Source organism: Ochotona curzoniae, unplaced genomic scaffold, assembly GCF_017591425.1.
Source record: "Ochotona curzoniae isolate NIBS_2020 unplaced genomic scaffold, NIBS_Ocur_1.0 contig_2688, whole genome shotgun sequence".
NCBI classification, from domain to species: domain Eukaryota; kingdom Metazoa; phylum Chordata; class Mammalia; order Lagomorpha; family Ochotonidae; genus Ochotona; species Ochotona curzoniae.
In genome coordinates, this window is record NW_024465553.1 from 6266013 (window position 1) to 6285191 (window position 19179).

A 19179-nucleotide genomic window follows, 5' to 3' on the forward strand; every position below is an offset into this window, starting at 1 on the left:
TGCTGAGCCCAATTATCTACTCTTTGCATCTTAAATGTTTTTAAGTGGTTTGGAAAGTTTGATTATAATACCTAATGGTTGCCTCTAAGGACACACACATTCACACAAAAAGAAATACTTATTTTTAGTTTAGACCAAGTACTTTCTCCCATGTTTTGAAATACTTTTATTTTAAAATTTATCTGATGTGTTAGTTTCTAATATCATGCAAAGTATGCAGTTGTAAATTTTGTGATTCAAAATTGTAGCTAACAGGCATGATGCTATAGCCTTGTGACTAAAATCTTCACCTTGCATGCACTAGGATCCCCTATGAACACCATTTCATGTCCCAGCTGCTCCATTTCCCTCCCAGCTCCCCACTTGTGGCCCGAGAAAGCAGGCGAGGGTGGCCCAAAGCTTTGGGAATCCGCACCTGCATGGAAGACCAGGAAGAAGCTCCTGGCTCCTGGCTTCAGAACAGCTCAGCTCTGGCTGTTGTGGCTTATCGGGGAGTGAACCAGCAGATGGAAGAGCTTTCTCTCTCTGTAAATCTGACTTTCCAGTATAAAGAAATAAAATCTATTTTTAAAAATTGTAGCTAACATAGATTTATATTTCAGACTTGTAGAGACTTGTTTATATTTTCCAAGAAATTTACTTGTAAATTTGGCACTGTCATTTGTAAATGTAAACAATTGTCAATAGTAGCTTCTTTAACTGTGTGATAAGAGATACATTTTTGAAAATAATTATTTTTGTTTCATATCAAGAAATGGATGCAAGGAGGCTGCTGGATCCAGGGTTGAAGGTTCAGGAAGGCCTCTGGGATCTCCCTCTGAAGAACCAGCAGACGGAATGCCCAAGTGATTGAAGACAATGGGCGCTAATGCGTCTAACTATCCTCACTCCTGTTCCCCGAGGGTAGGGGGAGCTTCACAGGCCCAACAGACTTTTATAGGTAACTTTCAGTTTTGCTAATTTAATTTTGTTTTATAACCACAAGTGGATTTGTATTCAGTATGTTTTGTGAATGAAGAAAGAATTGAGCTTCGGACACCTTGCAAAAAATTCTGTAGCATATAAATTCCCCACTTCAGCAAATGTAAATTATGTTTGTGTTTTATCCTTAATAAACTTTGTATAGCCAAACTGATGTTTTCTTTGATGTCTTAACCATAATTGTCGATATCTTAGGTAAACCAGCAGTCTAATCTCTGCTAGTCTAAAAATAGTGAAATAGGTGTTGCCTGGTTCACTTACTTTGCCTATACAGATATAGTGTATATATAGTGTATATTTGGTGTAGTTAAATGAGAAACATTTTATAACATTCTTCACTTACCACTTGGCCTTTTTTTTCTTTCTTTCTTTCTTTTTTTTTTTTTTTAAAGAAAGCAAGTATAAGGGTTCCCATGGACTTTTTTATTTTCATTGGAAAGATTTACAGAGAGAAGGAGAAACAGAAAGATCTTTCATCCACAGGTTTACTCCCTAAGTGACCACAGTGGCCAAAGTTGAGCCAATCCTAAGCCAGGAGTCAGGAGCCAGGAGCCTCTTCTGGGTCTGTCACACAGCTGCAGGGTCCCAAGGCTTTGGGCCGTCCTTGGCTGCTTTTCCAGGCCACAAGCAGGGAGCTGGATGGGAAGCAGGGCTGCTGGGATTAGAACTGGCACCCCTATGGGATCCTGGTGCATTCAAAGCGAGGCCTTTAGATACTAAGCCATCACGCCGGGCACAAAAATAAAATAAGTCTTTTTTTAAAAAAAGCTATTAAAAAAATTCATGCTATGAGTTTGCCCTTTGCCCTGCTGCACTATGCTCCACGTCACAGTACCTAGATTCTGTACTCGGCGCTGCTCCTAACTTGAGTCTGCTGTTGCGGGCCTGGCAAGAAGCAGTGATGACCCACATGTTGGCCTTCTCCTTCTCTTGCAAGAGTTTCGGGTTGAATTCCTGTCCGTTGTAGGCATTTGGGGAGTGAACCAGCAGAGCTTTTGTGTGTATATATTTACTTTAAAAAAGAAAAAAAGTATTTACTGTCTGTCCTTTACTTAATATAAAAATGAGTGATTTGAACTTTCATAAAAGTCAGTGTTATTTGACTGGAAATGTCTGTTTGCAAAATTTTTCCTAGCATGAAGAATGTTACACATTGAAAATTAATGTTTAAAAAGAAATGGATTTTTTCATTTGTTTCTTTCTCTTCTTAGGGACATCATCCTACTCCCAGCAAGGCTTTGGTTGTGAATCAAAATTGTATAGCCTTGACCATGGCCACGAGAAACCACAAGACAAAAAAAAGAGAACCTCTGGCCTTGCCACCCTCAAAAAGAAGTTTATTAAGCGTCGGAAATCTAATAGGTCTGCCGATCACGCCAAGCAGATGCGAGAACTCCTCTCTGGGTGGGACGTTAGAGACGTCAACGCTTTGGTGGAGGAATATGAGGGAACTTCAGCCTTAAAGGAGCTTTCTCTACAAGCCAGCTTGGCTAGACCAGAGGCCCGGACGTTACAGAGAGATATGGCTGATCTTTATGAGTACAAGTATTGTACTGATGTAGACTTAATATTTCAAGAAACTTGTTTTCCTGTTCATCGTGCCATTTTGGCAGCAAGATGTCCATTTTTTAAAACACTGCTTTCTTCCTCGCCAGAGTATGGGGCAGAGATTATAATGGACATCGCTACGGCTGGTATTGACATGCCCATGTTTTCTGCACTCTTACACTACCTTTATACTGGAGAGTTTGGAATGGAAGACTCAAGGTTTCAGAACGTTGATATCCTTGTGCAGCTTAGTGAGGAATTTGGAACCCCCAATTCCCTCGATGTAGATATGCGAGGACTCTTCGATTCCATGTGTTACTATGATGTTGTTCTTAGTTTTTCTTCAGACTCTGAACTGGTTGAAGCTTTTGGTGGAAATCAGAACTGTTTAGATGAAGAGCTCAAAGCCCACAAGGCTGTTATTTCTGCAAGATCCCCATTTTTCCGAAATTTATTACAAAGGAGAATACGGACTGGTGAGGAAATCACGGACCGCACTTTGAGGACTCCCACGAGAATTATACTAGATGAGTCCATTATACCAAAAAAATATGCAAAAGTAATATTACACTGCATGTACACTGATGTGGTGGACCTCTCCGTGCTGCACTGTAGCCCCTCTGTGGGGAGTCTCGGAGAAGTTCAGGCCCTGGTCGCAGGGAAGCCCAACATGGCCAGGGCGGAAGAAGCCATGGAGCTTTACCACATAGCACTGTTCCTGGAGTTCAACATGCTTGCACAAGGTACGAAATTCCAGTTGTTTTTGATTTCCAACGTTATACCTTTGTCATCAAGAGCAGGGTGTTGTGTGAGTTGAGGGTTGGAGGGTAAGACAGGATCTGGTTTTTTAAATCTGCTGTTAAGACATCTGAGTCAGAGGAAGGACCAGTCCTAACGTGTCTTCATTTCATGTTAAAACGAGCATTCAGTGCTTGTGACTGAGAGTGTTAGTTGAGACTCGGGGCTGCTTCTTGCTGAGCTGATGGCTGTGGCATCTGTAGATAGCCATATGCATCCCACCTCCACCTGAGCTTTGAACTAGCCCTGTCGCCCAGGTTTCAAGGTTAAATTCTCATATTTACATTTGATATATTGTTGATACTAATGTTTGGAATAACATTTTATTACAAAGATAAAGATAGTTGGCATTTGTATTAGAAACAACATTCGACAGGGCTTCTTGTTTCCAGATATTCTGTCTTCTTTTGGGCCTGACTGCCGTGTCTTGGCATAGCAAACGCCCATGGTAAAGCACAGGTGCCTTTTTGAGTTAAACTGAAATTTTTAAATGAGGAGAATACCTTTGTTGTCTTACTGAAAAATGAATGAATGTTATATTAAAAGAAGCATACGTCTATTGGTAAATGTTGGAATCAATATTTCAGAACTGGGAAGATACCTTCCTGGGGAGATCAAAGGGAATTTGCTATTCTGTGAAAGAAGAGCAAGCTGCATGATAGCAGATTACCTTAGAAATCTAGTCTAGCTAATGCATATTTATTGAAAGAATATTAGAAGCTGCCATTAGGGCAGGTGTTGTGGCACAGTTGATGAAACAGCCATTTGGGATGCCCACGCCATGTCCTGGAGGGCCTGGGATTGTTCCTGTTACCACCTCTACTTCTAATCCACTTAACTGCTAATGCACACCCTGGCAGGCCGCAGGTGATGGCTCAGGTCCCGAGCTGTCCACTCAAGACCTGGGTGGGGTTTCTGGCTCTTGGCGTGGGCCTCGTCCAGCCCTGGCTATTGCAGGCAGTTAGGGTGTGAGCCAGTGGATGGAAAATAGAGGTCTGTGTTTTAAAGAATTAAAATGGGGCCCAGCGCGGTGGCCTAACGGCTAAAGTCCTGGCCTGTATCCCATATGGGTACTGGTTCTAATCCTGGTAGACATGCTTCCCATCCAGCTCCCTGCCTGTGGCCTGGGAAAGCAGTTGAGGATGGCCCAAAGCCTTGGGACCCTGCACCTGCGTGGGAGAGCCGGAAGGGGCTCCAGGCTCCTAGCTTAGGATTGGCTCAGCTCTGGCCGTTGCGGCCACTTTGGGAATAAATCAGCTGATGGAAGATCTTCCTTTCTCTCCTCTGTTACCTGACTTTCCAATAAAAGTAAAATTTAAAAACAAAAGGCTAAAGAAAATCTTAAAATCTTTAGTATTTTAGGAACAGATTAGATTTTGTTGTAGTAACTGAAAATGTCATTAAAATACTTTAAAAAATGGGAATTTTTATCATTTGCAATAGTGGGCTACTTAAATTATAGGAAAGATGTAAAGGTTAACCTAGTCATTTGGCCTGTTATTCTTTTAATTCTAAAACGTTTGTCAGAAAATACTACCAGAAAATGTAAATTTATAGCGTTAACAAAAACATGACACTCTCCATTTTTCTCACATTTTTAAAAATTATTTGTTTGAAAGACAGAAACACATCTTCCATTCACTCCCCAAATAGCCACAGAGCTGGGAGGCAGGAGCTTCTTCCAGGTCTCCCGTGTGGACGCAGGGGTCCAGATACTGTCCTCTCTGCTTGCCCAGGCACAGCAGCAGGGAAACACTAGAACGCCAGCTGCTGCTCATTGCATGTTGGCGCAGAGCCACGGGGACCACAGCACCACGGCACCATCCCTAAATGCTTTGTAGTTTTGAGGAGTTTCAACAGCAAATCCGAATCTATCACATATACTATTTTTCAAAACAAAAAGTGTCTTTTGTTTTTCAAGTTTTGAATGAAAAGTAAAATTGTGTGCATGCGCTTGCATCTTTGATGTCATTGGTTACTAACTCATCTGCTCATGATATAATTTTCCTTATTTGTCATTTAGCTAGAAATTGAAATTTAATAAACAAAAAGTTATGTATGTGGTTTCTTAATTTTGAGTGTGCATTCTCTTGTTTTCCTTAACAGTGCAAATACGTTTAGGGGTGTTTGAGTTTCTTTTATTCTGTATACTCTGTGTGTACACTCCTGCTTACCCACGGTGATACTGCTGACGGGGTTTATAATACAGGCTTCACTCTCGTTTTTATCTCATTTCCGTTCGGGGGCTGCACAGTGTTTGGTCACTTGGAGACATTTTATGCTATTATACTTAGAGCTCAATTTCCAGAAAGTTATCCTATATTTCATGATTTGTTTGACCTACAAGTCTTGTTTTCTCTTTTGTAAAATAAGAATAGTAACCCTGTAAGATAAAATTATGAGGATTAAATAAAAGTTAAATGGTCTGAATAGTGCCTGATGCATAGCAAACATTTCATACATACACCACTGGTTCACTCCCCAAATGTCCACAGCAGCCAGAGGTGGGCCAGGCCAAAGCCAGCAGTCCCAGGACCCTGCCACCTGCTGCCTCCAAACTGTGCTTGAATGGGAACTGGATCAGCGGTGGAAGCAGGCCTTGAAGCACATCCAGCCCCTGCAGTATGAAATGCAAGCTTCCTGGTGGTTTCTAAACTGCTGTGCCCACAGCCTGCTTCGTTTATGCACCGTTTTGAAGAGAATTGGCTCAGTAATTGCTTAATACTCTGTTATTCGAAAGGGAATCAGGTAAGCCAGATTCTGAGACTGGACTCTTGGACACCTTGGGATAAAACTGGCCTTATCTTTGTGTCTCAAGTGTCCAGGGCACAGTAGGCAAGTGTTTTTAAGACAATAACTATTAACTTTTTATTTGAAATTCAATTTAATTATGTAAGTAATAGCCCAGTATTATAAACAAATAGTAACCAAAACAGAATGGGCTGGCTGTGTCAATAGCAGATGAAATTTCAAAAGGTGACAAGAGGCAGATGGTTATATAGAAAAAACATGTAGTAGCTAGATGCATTTACTTACCTTCTCAAGTACATGAAGCAAGAACTGACAGCTGAAAGGTTCAACAGGCAGCTCTAGGATTGTTGGATATTCAATATCTTCCTGCCTATAATGGTTAGAATAACAAGACAGAAGGTGCATAAAGGGAAAAAGGTGATCCCTATACCTACCAAACCGTATCATGGAAAATAATAACAACATTTTTTAAAACTTTAAAAATAGCAGATGATACATAAAGGAATACAAGCCTTAACAAGCCTGTTAGCTCAGTACTGACTACCCAACCTAGTACATGCCTTCGCAAAGGACAGTTTCCAGGACTTCTGGTTGGCATACAGATCAAGTCTCAGTAGGATTTTATAAAATGTCTTTCCTATATACAGCAGGATGAAGTTAGAGATTGTGACAGGTAAAACAAGAAAATCCGCATATTTATGGAAATTAAAGAAAACAGTCTTTAAGCAGTGACTCAAAGAGCACCTTTAAAGCATTGTGCAAAATAAAAGTCACAGAATGACAAATACTCTCTGATTCTACTTGTGTGAGGTAGAGCAGTCAGAATTTTAGGCACAAGTGGAAGGGTGGTTTCCAGAAATGCTGGAGAAGGGGAAACGGGAGTATTGTGTAATAGGTATACAGAGTTTCAATTTCATAAAAGGACAAGAGAGAAATAGTGGTACTTACTGCACAAGATCATGAATATGTTTAGCTCTTTGGGCTCTGATCTTTAAAAGAGCTATTTGAAAGACAAAATTACAGACAAAACAAGAGACAAAGAGGTCTTCATCTGCTGGGTCATTCCCCAGATGGCCACAATGGCTACTGAGCCATATGAAAGCAGAAGCCAAGAGCTTCCTCCAGGACCCCCCATGTGAGCACAGGAGTCAAGTGCTTGGGCCGTCCTCCTCCACTTTGTCAGCCATAAGCAGAAAGCTGGAAGTGGAGCAGCTGGGACATGAACTGGTGCCCACATGGGATGCCATTGCCACAAGCAGAGGCTACAGTGCCGGCCCCTAAGTCAATAAGCTTCATGTGCATTTTACTGTAATGTAAAAACAAAAAAATTAATGCATTTTACTGTAATTTTTTAACCTGAATGAAAATTTCAAGTCAATTTGTAAACTTGACAAATTTTACCAATATAGGCTGGAAGACTCAAGACTTAAGATACACTCTTTGTGGTTGGTTGGTTCTTAAAAAGAGATGACTTAGTTTCATAGCTTCAGGAGCATCATTCAGCAGAGAATATAGCAGACAACCTGATGGTTTGAGAATTGTTCAGAAGAGAGAGGGCTCTTTGCTCACACAAAGAATATTTTGTTTTCTGGAAAAAGGCAGAAAGCCTTAACTACAGACCTGACATTGTAGGGCCACTTTTGACTTCACTGGATTTGCACAGTAACAACATAAAACAAATACCTGGAAGAAGACAACATTGGGAAAAGGGTGCTGTGCTTTGGGAGGATGGAAAGCAGATTGAGAAGTGGTGCTGCCTTGATCCAGAGGAGTGGTCTGTAACTAGAGGCCTCAGAGGGGCTGGTGAGGGGGGCAGCAGTTCTCCTTTCACAGTTACTAGGTGCTGACAGGAAGTGCCCCAGAAAGAAGGGCGAATTCGATGTAGAAATGAAGAGAGGGATTCTCTCCTCAGCCTTTCCCCCACCTGGTTGGGCAAAGGGGTGTGGGTTTGTTTCCTTCCACACAGCAAACTGAGTACTCTGTGTCAAATAATCTGCCTCCCACCCCTGCACTCCTGTTTCCATTTCCAGGGGTTATGTGCGTGAGTGACTGCGTGGTCTCCTTATTCTGTCTGCTCTTGGCACTGATCAGCACCTGTAGCCAGGTGGCACACCCTGTCCTGCTCCCTCAGGTCTCCTCTCCTTTACCTTTCCCCATCCAGACAAAAGAGACCCAAGAGTGCCCAGGATTTTCTGAATTTTCTAAAGCAAATGAGCTAGAGAAAGTCAGAATTTGGACATAGCTGTAGGGGAGAAAAGGCACTAAGTTAAAATCTGGAATTTTGTGAAAGTCCACACACTCGGTGGTGAAGTTAACCACTTCCCTTTTCCAAGTTCAGGACCAGGCAAGCAGATACCGGAGGACATTGGAACATTGGAAATGGTGAACATCCCGAGGTGTACACATCTGTAAGACATGTTGCTTGGGGCTCCACACTGAGTTTGTTGGGAGCTGTACAATGAAAAGCCAGTTTCCTTTGCAGTTGTTCTACAAGAGAAGCAGGGCTGCTTGTGGAGTAGAGCTTCCACACAGCTGCTTTTGCCCTGGCTGTTAAGTACGAAAACCCATCCCAGGATTGCTCTGAATTCCAGAACAGAAGCAACACAGTGATAGAGGAAATAGTGGGCCAGCACCAAGGCTTAACAGGCTAATCCTCCACCTGCAGACGTCAGCATCCCATATAGGCACCAGTTCTTGTCCTGCTGCGCTACTTCCCATCAGCTCCCTGCTTAAGACGGGGAAAGCAATGGAGGATGGACCAAGTGCTTGGGACCCTGAACCCACAGGGGAGACCCAGAAGAAGCTTCTGACTCCTGGTTTTGAATCAGCTCAGTGCCAGCTGTTGAAGCCATTTGGGGAGTGAACCAGCAAGTGGAAGATCTCTCCTGCTCTCTGTAAATCTCCCTTTAAAAAAAAAAAAGTAGAGGAGGGCCCAGTGCAGCAGTCTAGTGGCTAACGTCCTGGCCTTGCATGCGCCAGGATCCTATATTGGTACTGGTTCGTATCCTAGTTGCTCTGCTTCCCTTCCAGCTCCCTGCCTGTGGCCTGGGAAAGCAGTGGAAGGTTCTCCAAGTACTTGAGTCCCTGCCACCCATTGGAGATACCTGGAAGGAATTCCAGGTTCGTGGCTTTGGCCTGGCGCATCCCTGCCATTGAAGCCAATTATGGATTAAACCAGTTTCTGTCTCTGTCTCCCCACCCCCCCCCGCCACCAGCTCTGCAATTCAAATTTAAATATTCTTTTAAATAAAGTATAAAAGTGAAAATAATAGAAAGGTAAAGAATTGTGAAAAGTAAAGAATGCATGCATAGATAACAGGAAACAGAAATGTACACTATAGAAAGGCAAAGAGAAGACAGTGTCTAAGTATAATTATAAGAAACATGTCCGGGGACTGGCGTGGTGGTAGAGCTCTTTAATCCTCCGCCTGTAGGGCCAGTGTCCCATAGGAGTGCTGGTTTGAGTCCTGGCTGCTCCACTTCCATTTCCAGCTCCCTGCTAATGGGCTGGGAAAGCAAAATGGGAGACCCAGAAGAGGCTCCCGGTTCCCAGCTTTAGGCCAGCTCAGCTCTGGTCATTGCAGCCATTTGGGGAAGTGAGCAAGCAGATAGAAAATTTTCTCTCTCTCGTCCCTCACTGCCCTTCCCCTCCCCTTGTTACTCTTCCAAATAAAAAGTTGGGTCTTTTTGTTTGTTTTTTTTAAGACAGATGGCCACAATTAAAGGAATGTCCATATTAAGATTCCTTCCTTTTCAGAAGACTAGGGGGAAAAGAAACTATTCTAAAATGTTGCAAAGAAACACTTAGGTTCCATATAAAGATGTAGGCATCACATTGTATTATATTTTCATAACAAGTAAATACTACAGTGTATTGGTATAGTACCTTGAAAAAGTTGATGGCAAATTATTTTAAAATCAAAATTTTATGATTAGCCCAGCAATCTTTGAGGTCTGTTGATGGAGATCGTGATTGTCATTGCTGAAAGGGCCTTTTCTCACCTCCTCTGATCATCCGGACAGCCTGGAAGTGTGCTGCTGGGGAAGTGGGACTCGGGCCAGCTCTCCTCCGTGTGAGTGAGACTTGAACATGGTGGGAGAAGGAGCAAGGTGAGAACTAGCTTCCAGGTCTGGAGTGGGAGGCTATGGCCAGGCAGAGGGACAACTGGTAGATAGTAATGATTGAAACTGAGACGCAAGAATCTCAGCTGTGACCCCAGTGGGTTGCTGAGCCACTTGGGCGTGGGGGGGTATGTGAGCCTAGCAATGCTGTTTAAAACCTGAGGGGGCGGGGTCCTGAGCAGGCAGCCCCACAGACTTGGCTTCAGGTGCCTTAGCCAGGAAGCACAAGGCTTTACACTGTCTCAATACACAGCATCCCTGAATTGACTGTTGATGATTTTGGCTACTCAGCACTGGAACTCTCTTCCTACTTTGGGAAATTCCTCACTGTGCAAGTTTATAGAAAGTAGGGCCCACTTCCCAGTAGGAAAGCTTGAAAGGTCAGCTTCCTGTTTCCCTGGCCTTCTCTGTGGGTGAGACTGGAGTAGAAGCTGGGCTTGGGAATTAGAAGTTCTGGGAACAGACAAGCAGGGAGTTCCTGGACGCGTGAAGGGGAAGCAGCGTCTCCTGGGAAAGGACAGCATGTGGTGGTGCCAGTGATGTCATTCCCGTCCAAGGGCAACGGGGGCTGCCATGGCCAGAGTCCCAGGGAACTCAAGAGTCCTCGATCTGTTGCCTGCCTTTGTCCCGGTTTGTTTGCTCAGCCAGGTCTTGAGCTTTCCCAGCAATGCTGTGGCCCAGCCATGCCCTTTCAGATCGGTTCCCTCTCTGTAAACAACCAGAGTTGCTTTCCATGGGGCTAGTATAAGGAGCTTGTTGATAATGTATGAAATTCCAAAGTAGTTGCCTGGTGTCTGGGTTCGTGTGCTTCTCACCGTGATCCCAGCATGCACGGAGCTTGGCAGTGTGGCAGTAACAGTATGCATGCATTTTTGATTCCTAATTTTTTTTTTTTTAGGAAAACTTCACTTTTCAGGAGAACTTTAAGATTTCTTTCCATATTTACACCAATATCTAACAAGCACATTTTACTGTAGACTTTAAACTGTAGTCTATTTTTTCAGCTTGATCAAAGACATATTTTGCAACCTTGGGGGTATAATACTTATTTATAATTTTATTCCCAAATAAATCTTGAGTTTGTCCATGCTTTTAATCATAATGGGGCAATTATATTGAATATAAAATTGTAAACAGAGGAGCAGTTGAAAGCAGTGACCTAATTTTTCCCTCAGTGACTTGGTCAGGTTCCAAGAGTGTGGTTGGAGCAAACGCAGAATAGCGGTCCCTCTGTCCCTGCTCGGGTGTCCTCCCGTTTCCCACCCCTCCTACTATTCACCCTCTTCTCCATCTCTGTTCACTCGAACTGGCAGTTCATTTCACTCTGTCGTTGTTTCCTCTTTAGCAAATTATTCTGAAAATACTCTTCAGTGAATAATGGAGCTAAACTGAAGGCCATTATCAACATTCAATAAAACATGCCACCTAGACAAAGAACTAATTGGTTTCGTGAATGGCAGGTCAGGTAACTCTGTAGTTACATATCTCTAGTCAGTATAAACTTGGCTTAAAAAAAAAAATCAGAAAGGTCAGGTACTCAGGTACTTTGGCATCAGCTCAGCTCCAGCCATTGTGGCCACCTGGGGAATGAGCCACAGGTGAGAGACCTCTGTCCCTCCTTCCACTGTACATCTGCCAATTCAAATGAAATAGGTGGGCCTAAACAAGGTATTCTAAGATTCATTTTTATTTGAAATGACAAATGTACAGAGGAAGGAGGGACAGAGGTCTCTCACCTGTGGCTCATTCCCCAGGTGGCCACAGTGGCCAGAGCTGAGCTGATGCCAAGCCAGGAACTTCTTCCGGGTCTCCCATGTGGCTACAGGGGCCAAAGAATTTGAGCTTTGTTGTGGTTGTTCCACTAAAACATTTTTGTGTTCACATATTGAAATGTTTATAAAACTTTTAATAAATGTTTTATGTGTTGTGTTATTTGAAGATAAAAAAAAATCCAGACAACTGAATGCTAGAAACATGAAATTATATTTCTACATTTAAATGTCTTTGTTTTAACCATAATAAAATTATGCATTTTGGAAATGACTTAGTTTAAGTATTAGGTCTGTGTTGTCAGTGTTGCATTCCTGTTGATTGCCAGCATTTATGAAGTAAACCAGGAGACAGGGAGATTTCTGTCTGTCTCTGGGCTGCTTACCCCACTGCCCTCCCGCATTCTCCCTATCCTCCTTCTGTATCTGCTTTTCAGATTAAATAAAGGTAAAAGGCAGATGGAACTGCAGGCACAAAGGCCTAGAGACACATGCGAGCAGAGCCTTTTGGTTGGTGAGATTACAGTTAAAAAGAGAGGTGTGGTAACAGTGAAGCTGCTGAGGCAGACAGGGCTAAGAGTAAGGAATACCATGTTGACCCAGTGGGTGCTATTGTAGCTCTCAGTAGGGAAAGGGAACTTGTTTTCTGACAAGGGTTGTTTGTATGTTTATAACATTCAAAGCCACACCAAATTATCAACTTAAAAATTAGCCTGCTTTGGATTTATTGAATGTCAGGTCCTCCTGTGGTTGCCTTGGCAGGGAGAGACCAAATGATTTCCCAGGCCTTGGGTGGGCTGCAGGCCAGATGATCCCCACCCCTGCAGCAGATCCTACGGGCTCTTATCACTGTTGCATTTCCTGAAATCTCTGGCTGCAGGACATAAGAGATCATAAAAAATGTTCTGAAGTAGGTTTTTAAGAAGTATGTTCTGGGCCCAGCGCGATGGCTTAGTGGCTAAATCCTTGCCTTGCATGCGGTGGGATCCCATATAGGTGCTGGTTCATGTCCCAGCTGCTCCACTTTCCATCCAGCTCCCTGCTTGTGGTCTGGGGAAGCAGTCAAGGATGGCCGAAAGCCTTGGGACCCTGCACCTGCGTGGGAGAGCCGGAAGAAGCTCCTGGCTCCTGGCTTCGGGTTGGCTCAGTTCCGGCCATTGTGGCCACTTGGAGAGTGAGCCAGTGGTTGGAAGATCTTTCTCTCTGTCTCTTCTTCTTTCTATATATCTGCCTTTCCAATAAAAATCAAATAAATCTTAAAATATGTACTAGAAGTGGAACAGCTAGAATGTTCATTGCAGGTGGCATCTGTACCTGCAGTACCACAGTGCTGGCTCCTCATGAGCACTTTTAATGATAGTAACCATCATGCAAAGCTTGTTGTTTTTCTGCCTTTTCCTTAATGTATATTCCCATAATGTTCTTTCCCATTCCCATAAGGTACATATTTTTTAGGATTTATTTATTTGAAAGAGTGACAAGAAAGACACTGGAAAGGAGAGAGCTTTACTTCCTGGCTCATTGCCTAGATGCCAGCAACCATTGGAGCAGGGCCAACTCGAAGCTGGGATCCAAAAACACTTTCTGGCTCTCCCGTGTGGTTTGTAGGATCCTGAGTACTTTCTGTAGCCTGTTGCATTACAGGTGCGTTAGCAGGAAGTTGGATTGGAAGTAGAGGTAGGGTTCTTTCACACACACTCCGGAGTGGAGTGTGGGCAGCACAGTTAGCTGTTAACCCACTTTGCCGTAATGCCTACTTGGTTGGTAAAATGTTTTAATGTTTTTACGGAAAGAAGAGCACTCTTCCCAAATGCCTGTGACTGCCACCACTGGGCCAGTCCAAAGCCAGGACTTTGGAATTCAATCCCAGTCTCCCAGGTGAATGGCATGGACCCAAGTACTCAAACCGTTACTCTCTTCTTACAAGAATACACCCTAACAGAACTAGAATGAGGAGTGGAGCACAGACTCATCCTCCGTATGAGGATGCAGTTGTCCCGTATGATGCCTTAACTGCTGAATCAAACATATGTCCCCTGGAAGTGTCTTTCTGATGTCACTTTGCTGCAAAGGCTTCAGCTCACACCTTTTCCACCTGTTCTGGTAGGTTGTTAACATCATGATCCAGAGCTGTATTAGGTTAGCAGGAAGCTCTGTGCATCTGGGACAGAACTTGGCATTCACAAGCTTTTGCACTCTTTCCCTCTGTCTCGGTCTCTCAGTCTGGAAAGGTAACCTGGAATCCAGGGCTAGATGGCCCATTAATTTGACCAAAATACATGTAATAATTCAAATTATATTAAATTACTTTTCCTAGAACAATGTTTCCTCTTTGTAGCCTAGATTTCTGCCAGAAAGGAAAGGCTCAGAGAGGTTTTGCATACAGATCATGTATTTTCAGAGATTATCCCAGTCCAGGAGCAGGAGCCAGAGAGAAGTCAAACAAAATGAGAAAGAACCAAAATCAAGTGTGAGCGTATCATTGCTATGGGCAGCTGGCCTTAACCTTGCTGGAACTCTCTGGTGAGCTTTATGGAATACACTTCACAGTTGTAAACATGAGGGGAGAAAGAAGATGCCTCTTATCCAGCAGCTTCTACTCCACTGCCTGAAAAGTGCTTGCTGGTTCGTTTGTTCCTTCCATCTCCTGGTGTGCACATGTGTCCAGCAGATTCCCAGAGGTACCTACTTCAAGGTGTCAGAGTTTCCGTATCAGAAAACAGGAGGTAAAATGGTACAGCTGAGGCAAGATGCTCTCAGTGAACGGCAGAGCAGATGTGAAATGGACATCACAGTCATTCAGATGAATCTCTGTTTCATTTACTACAACTTGCTACAAAATGGCTGATAGCCAGCCATACCTCATAGTTGCTAGTGCTCCCATTCCATTTAAGTACCACCACCATTGCTGAGCTACTATTTCACCTTCCACTTACACCTTATTTTAATTCATTGATGTGTGCAGGGGTATTATACCCCCATTACCAGTAGGAATGGGGTAAGGTGTCTTGTTTTGTTGGTTTTTGTAATTTCTGGGAGAGTAGTCTGATGAATCCTGACTCCAAGGACCATTTCTGGTTAACCTGCTATCATTGGATATCCCATGTTCCCTACAATTTGTACTCTGAGCACAGGCGTAAACAAAGGCATGCATGCAAGTCATTTACTTCGAAAGTGCAGATTGGCTACCAGGATCATTGCAGGGGGACATTGATTGATCTTTCTGCCCAGATGTCCGACTCTTTTGCCTTGGAGCTGGAATTCTTCTTGACTTTCTAATATAATGATATTTAGATTTGGTTTGATGACAAGGAAATGTAAACTTTTCAGCTGTGTGCTCAGTGTGGGTTGGAACATTGGAGGAAAAGACATGGGGGAAGCTGTGCAGTGTGAGGTGCCAGGGGTTGGAACAAAGAAGGCGTACAAGGGAATAAAAAATAAAGATGCTAGCTTTAGCTGCCTTTTGAAAAAAGAGTCAGTGACATGCAGACCAGTAAGATACTGAAGTTAGAAAAGGTGGGGCCAGCAAGATGGTGCAATCAGCTGATCCCCCATGTGCAAGAGCTGACAACCCATAGGAATGCTGGTTCATGTCCTGGCTGCTCCAGTTTCCTTCTAGTTCCCTGCTTATGCCCTGAGAAAGTAGTGGAGGACGGCCCAAGGTCTTGGAACCCTGAACCTGTGTGGGAGACGTGGAAGAGGCTCTTGGCTCCTGGCTTCAGATTGGCTCAGCTTTGGTCCTTGCAGCTACTTGGGGGTGTGAACCAGTGGATGGAAGATCTTTTTTCTTCTCTCTGTAAAGCTGCCTTTCTAATAAAAATAGGTACTAAAAAAAAGTTGGGCCCCTGGCACGATAGCTTAATGGCTAAGTCCTCACCTTGCATCTGCTGGGATTTCATATGAGCTCTGGTTCATATCCCAGCTGCTCCACTTCCCATCCAGCTCCCTGCTTGTGGTCTGGGGAAGCAGTCAAGGATGGCCGAAAGCCTTGGGACCCTGCACCTGCGTGGGAGAGCCGGAAGAAGCTCCTGGCTCGTGGCTCAGTTCCGGCCATTGTGGCCACTTGGGGAGTGAGCCAGTGGACGAAAGGAAGATCTTTCTCTCTCTCCTTCTCCCTTTATATCTGCCTTCCCAATAAAAATAAATAAAATCTTTTTAAAGAAGTTTGAAGCAGAGAAAGTAAGCACAGCAGATATTTTAATTTTTCTAACCTACAAGAGGGACAGTATACAGTCACTTTGAGGCACAGTATATAGTTACTTCGGCACCCTGCAGCCAAGATAACCCTCAGGACACTGGTGGATTATTTCATCCTCCGTGCAGAGACAGACTTGGAGCCAGGTGGGTTTGAATGGTTGGCAAATGGCACAGTCACAGAGGTAATGAATAATAAAACTGCCCAGGCTCTACTTCCTGGCACCCTTCCTTCTAGCATGATCCATAACTGCTTTCCTCCGTAGTCAGAATCAGTCATCATAGGAAGGAATTACAATGACTTTTTCTGTTTGCTCCTTTAAGTCCCATATTGCCACTAATGGACATTTTTTTTTTTTTACCATAATGTCCAAATGTTAATTTGAATAAGTAAGATATAGCTGTTTAAAAACATACCTTCCAGGGCCCGGCGCCGTGGCGCAAGTGGTTAAAGGTCCTCACCTTGCACGCCGGGGATCCCATATGGGCGCCGGTTCTAATCCCGGCAGCCCCGCTTCCCTTCCAGCTCCCTGCTTGTGGCCTGGGAAAGCAGTCGAGGACGGCCCAAAGCTTTGGGAACCTGCACCCGCGTGGGAGACCCGGAAGAGGCTCCTGGCTTCAGATCGGCATAGCATCGGCATAGCATCGGCCCGTTGCGCTCACTTGGGGAGTGAATCATTGGAGGGAAGATCTTCCTCTCTGTCTCTCCTCTCTGTATATCCACCTTTCCAATGAAAAAATAATAAAAATAAATCTTTAAAAAAAAAAACATACCTTCCAGCATTTCAGTTTTTCGCCTCATTGTCTTTTTATATATTTTTAAGTTGAGCTCACCATTTTGATGTGTTGATAAGATGCCTTTGTGTTCCTGGGAGAAGCAGTTCTAAATGAATGCGTTCCCATGAGTATTGATTAGTAGAATCTAGAGCCAGGATTAGACGTAGCAAGAAGGGAACTTTAGGCAAGGAGGGAAAGACGGATGTGTTGTGTGACTTGCCCTCTTCCTAGCTGTGGGGCGTTGGGCAACTTACTTAGTTCTCATGAGTCTTAGCTTTCTTGTCCTCAACATGAAACTAACAATACCACATTTGTTGCCATACATTCAAAGGTAGGTCTGTAGCACAGAGCTTGATCCATACACAGAGTATTTTTCTCAGAATGTTCTCTTTGTTATTGCCTATGTTTTCAGCTAAGTAATCAACTCCGCGTTGGACACTGCGGACTCGGAGAAGACAGAGCTTCTGCCCTGAGTTGTCAAGAGAGGCAGAGCATCAAAATCTTTGAAATAGAGCCTGACCCTGCTTAACATCCGCATAGGCTTTGGGGAGACTCGGATAGGCTCTGCAAAGGGGCAAAGTGCAAGTCTTAAACGCCGTGGTGGAGTAAGGAGAAGAGTGAGGAGCACTTTGGAAAAGTGGACTAACATATATAAAGCCTGGGAGTACAAGAGTTTAAGGAAATTGTAGTGCCAGCATCCTGTGTGGGTGCCAGTTCTAGTCTGGTGGCCTGGGATAGTAGTGGATGATGGCCCAAAGCCTTGGCCTCTTCACTGATGTGGAGGACCTGGAGGAGCCTCCTGGCTCCTGACTTTGGATCAACTCAACCTTGGCTGTTGCAGCCATTTGGGGGTGAACTTGGATGGAAAAGATTTTTCTCTCTGTCTCTCCTCTCTGTAGATCTGCCTTTCAAATACAAAGAAAAATGAATATGTTTTTAAAAAGTGTGGGGGGTTGTGAACAATGCAGTGTGACTGGAGCAGGGATTATGCACAGGCACAAGCTGAAGAATATGGTCAGGGCTAGATCAGCTAGAGTTGTGTCCTTTGGATTTTCTTTTTGAAGTCAGGCTGTTGAATAACATTTTTACAGATTTATATATAACATTTTTTTTCCCAAAAGATTCTGGTAACAATTTGGAAAACAATCAAAGATAAAAAGCTGGAGATAGAATTTTTTAAGGCCATTTTAGTAAAGTGTAAAGAATCTATGAAGTGGTGGAGGTTGTGTGGAAGAGATTGATACAGAAGAAGAGTGACAACATTTGGTGAGAGTGGACGTGGACTTAAATAAGAACAGGAGTTAGTAACAGTGCTTAGGTGTCTGGCTTTGGTGATAGGACACCAAGTGTAATATCCTTCTCTAAAGAGAATGAAGAGGAAGCTAACGGATTCCCTCTGAGGAAGCAAGCAGATTTACAACTAGCACATCTGGAATATCCATGCGGAGCTGCCCAGTGGAAGTGAGGCGTGGTGGTCCTGGTTGAAAGAGAGCTCTGGGAATTTAGACTGCAGAGACACGGGGACGCGGAGGGTCATGGAGACAGATGACACCAAAAAGAGAGAGGGCTATGCCAGGTTCCCCAAATTAAGCACATGAGAACGCTTTAGCAAATGAAGAACAACAAGAGCACAGTTTCATTTAGACCTCCTAACAACCTGTGAGTTAGGAATACAGTCCCACTATTACAGATGAGAAAATTTCAGGCTTAAAGAATTAAGTGACTTGCCCAAGTCACTTTGCTGCTTAGTGAAAGACGGGGCTATTGTTTTTCCTTCCACATCCTGCTGCTTGTTAAACCTCAGAAATTTGAATGTATGCTCATACTATCTTTAATTCTCTTTTCTTTACCTCTGCCAACATACTGGTTTTGTAGGAATGTAGTGTGGTCATTTTAAATAAACACCTTCTATCTGGATTCCCCCTTCATCATCATTCCAGACACGTCTTGGGAGATTGCCTTTCCCACCAGCCTGACTCCTCCCACTCAGTTCCACTCCAGTGGCTGCTTGGAAACGGCCAAGCAGCAGCTGCCAGAGATGTGTGTCCTCTGCTTAGCAGGCCTCACGACCTCAGGACTCTTCCCTGCCTCCCGCCTCTTAGTAGTGCAGATTGCTGCCTCCGTATTCTTTACATGCGGATCTCTCTGTGGTGGTCTCAGAATTCCTTGTAAAGGTGTCATTTTTAAATGTTAGAGTAGATACATTAATCTTGCATTCTTTTTTATTACTGTTTTTGCA

At 43.7% G+C, this 19179-nt stretch overlaps 1 protein-coding gene across 2 annotated transcripts in view; it reads left to right on the forward strand.

Moving 5' to 3' along the window:
• Positions 1-19179, forward strand: part of BTBD7 (BTB domain containing 7) — a 54052-nt gene that overhangs the window by 13429 nt on the left and 21444 nt on the right. Inside the window, exons 2-3 of one of the 2 annotated variants that reach the window (XM_040975123.1) lie at positions 753-940; positions 2193-3272. The exons of the other annotated variant lie outside the window; for it this stretch is intronic. Of the exons in view, the coding sequence (XP_040831057.1) occupies positions 859-940; positions 2193-3272 (1162 nt within the window). The 5' untranslated portion in view covers positions 753-858. The remainder of the gene's footprint in view (positions 1-752; positions 941-2192; positions 3273-19179) is intronic. 2 annotated transcript variants of the gene reach the window in all.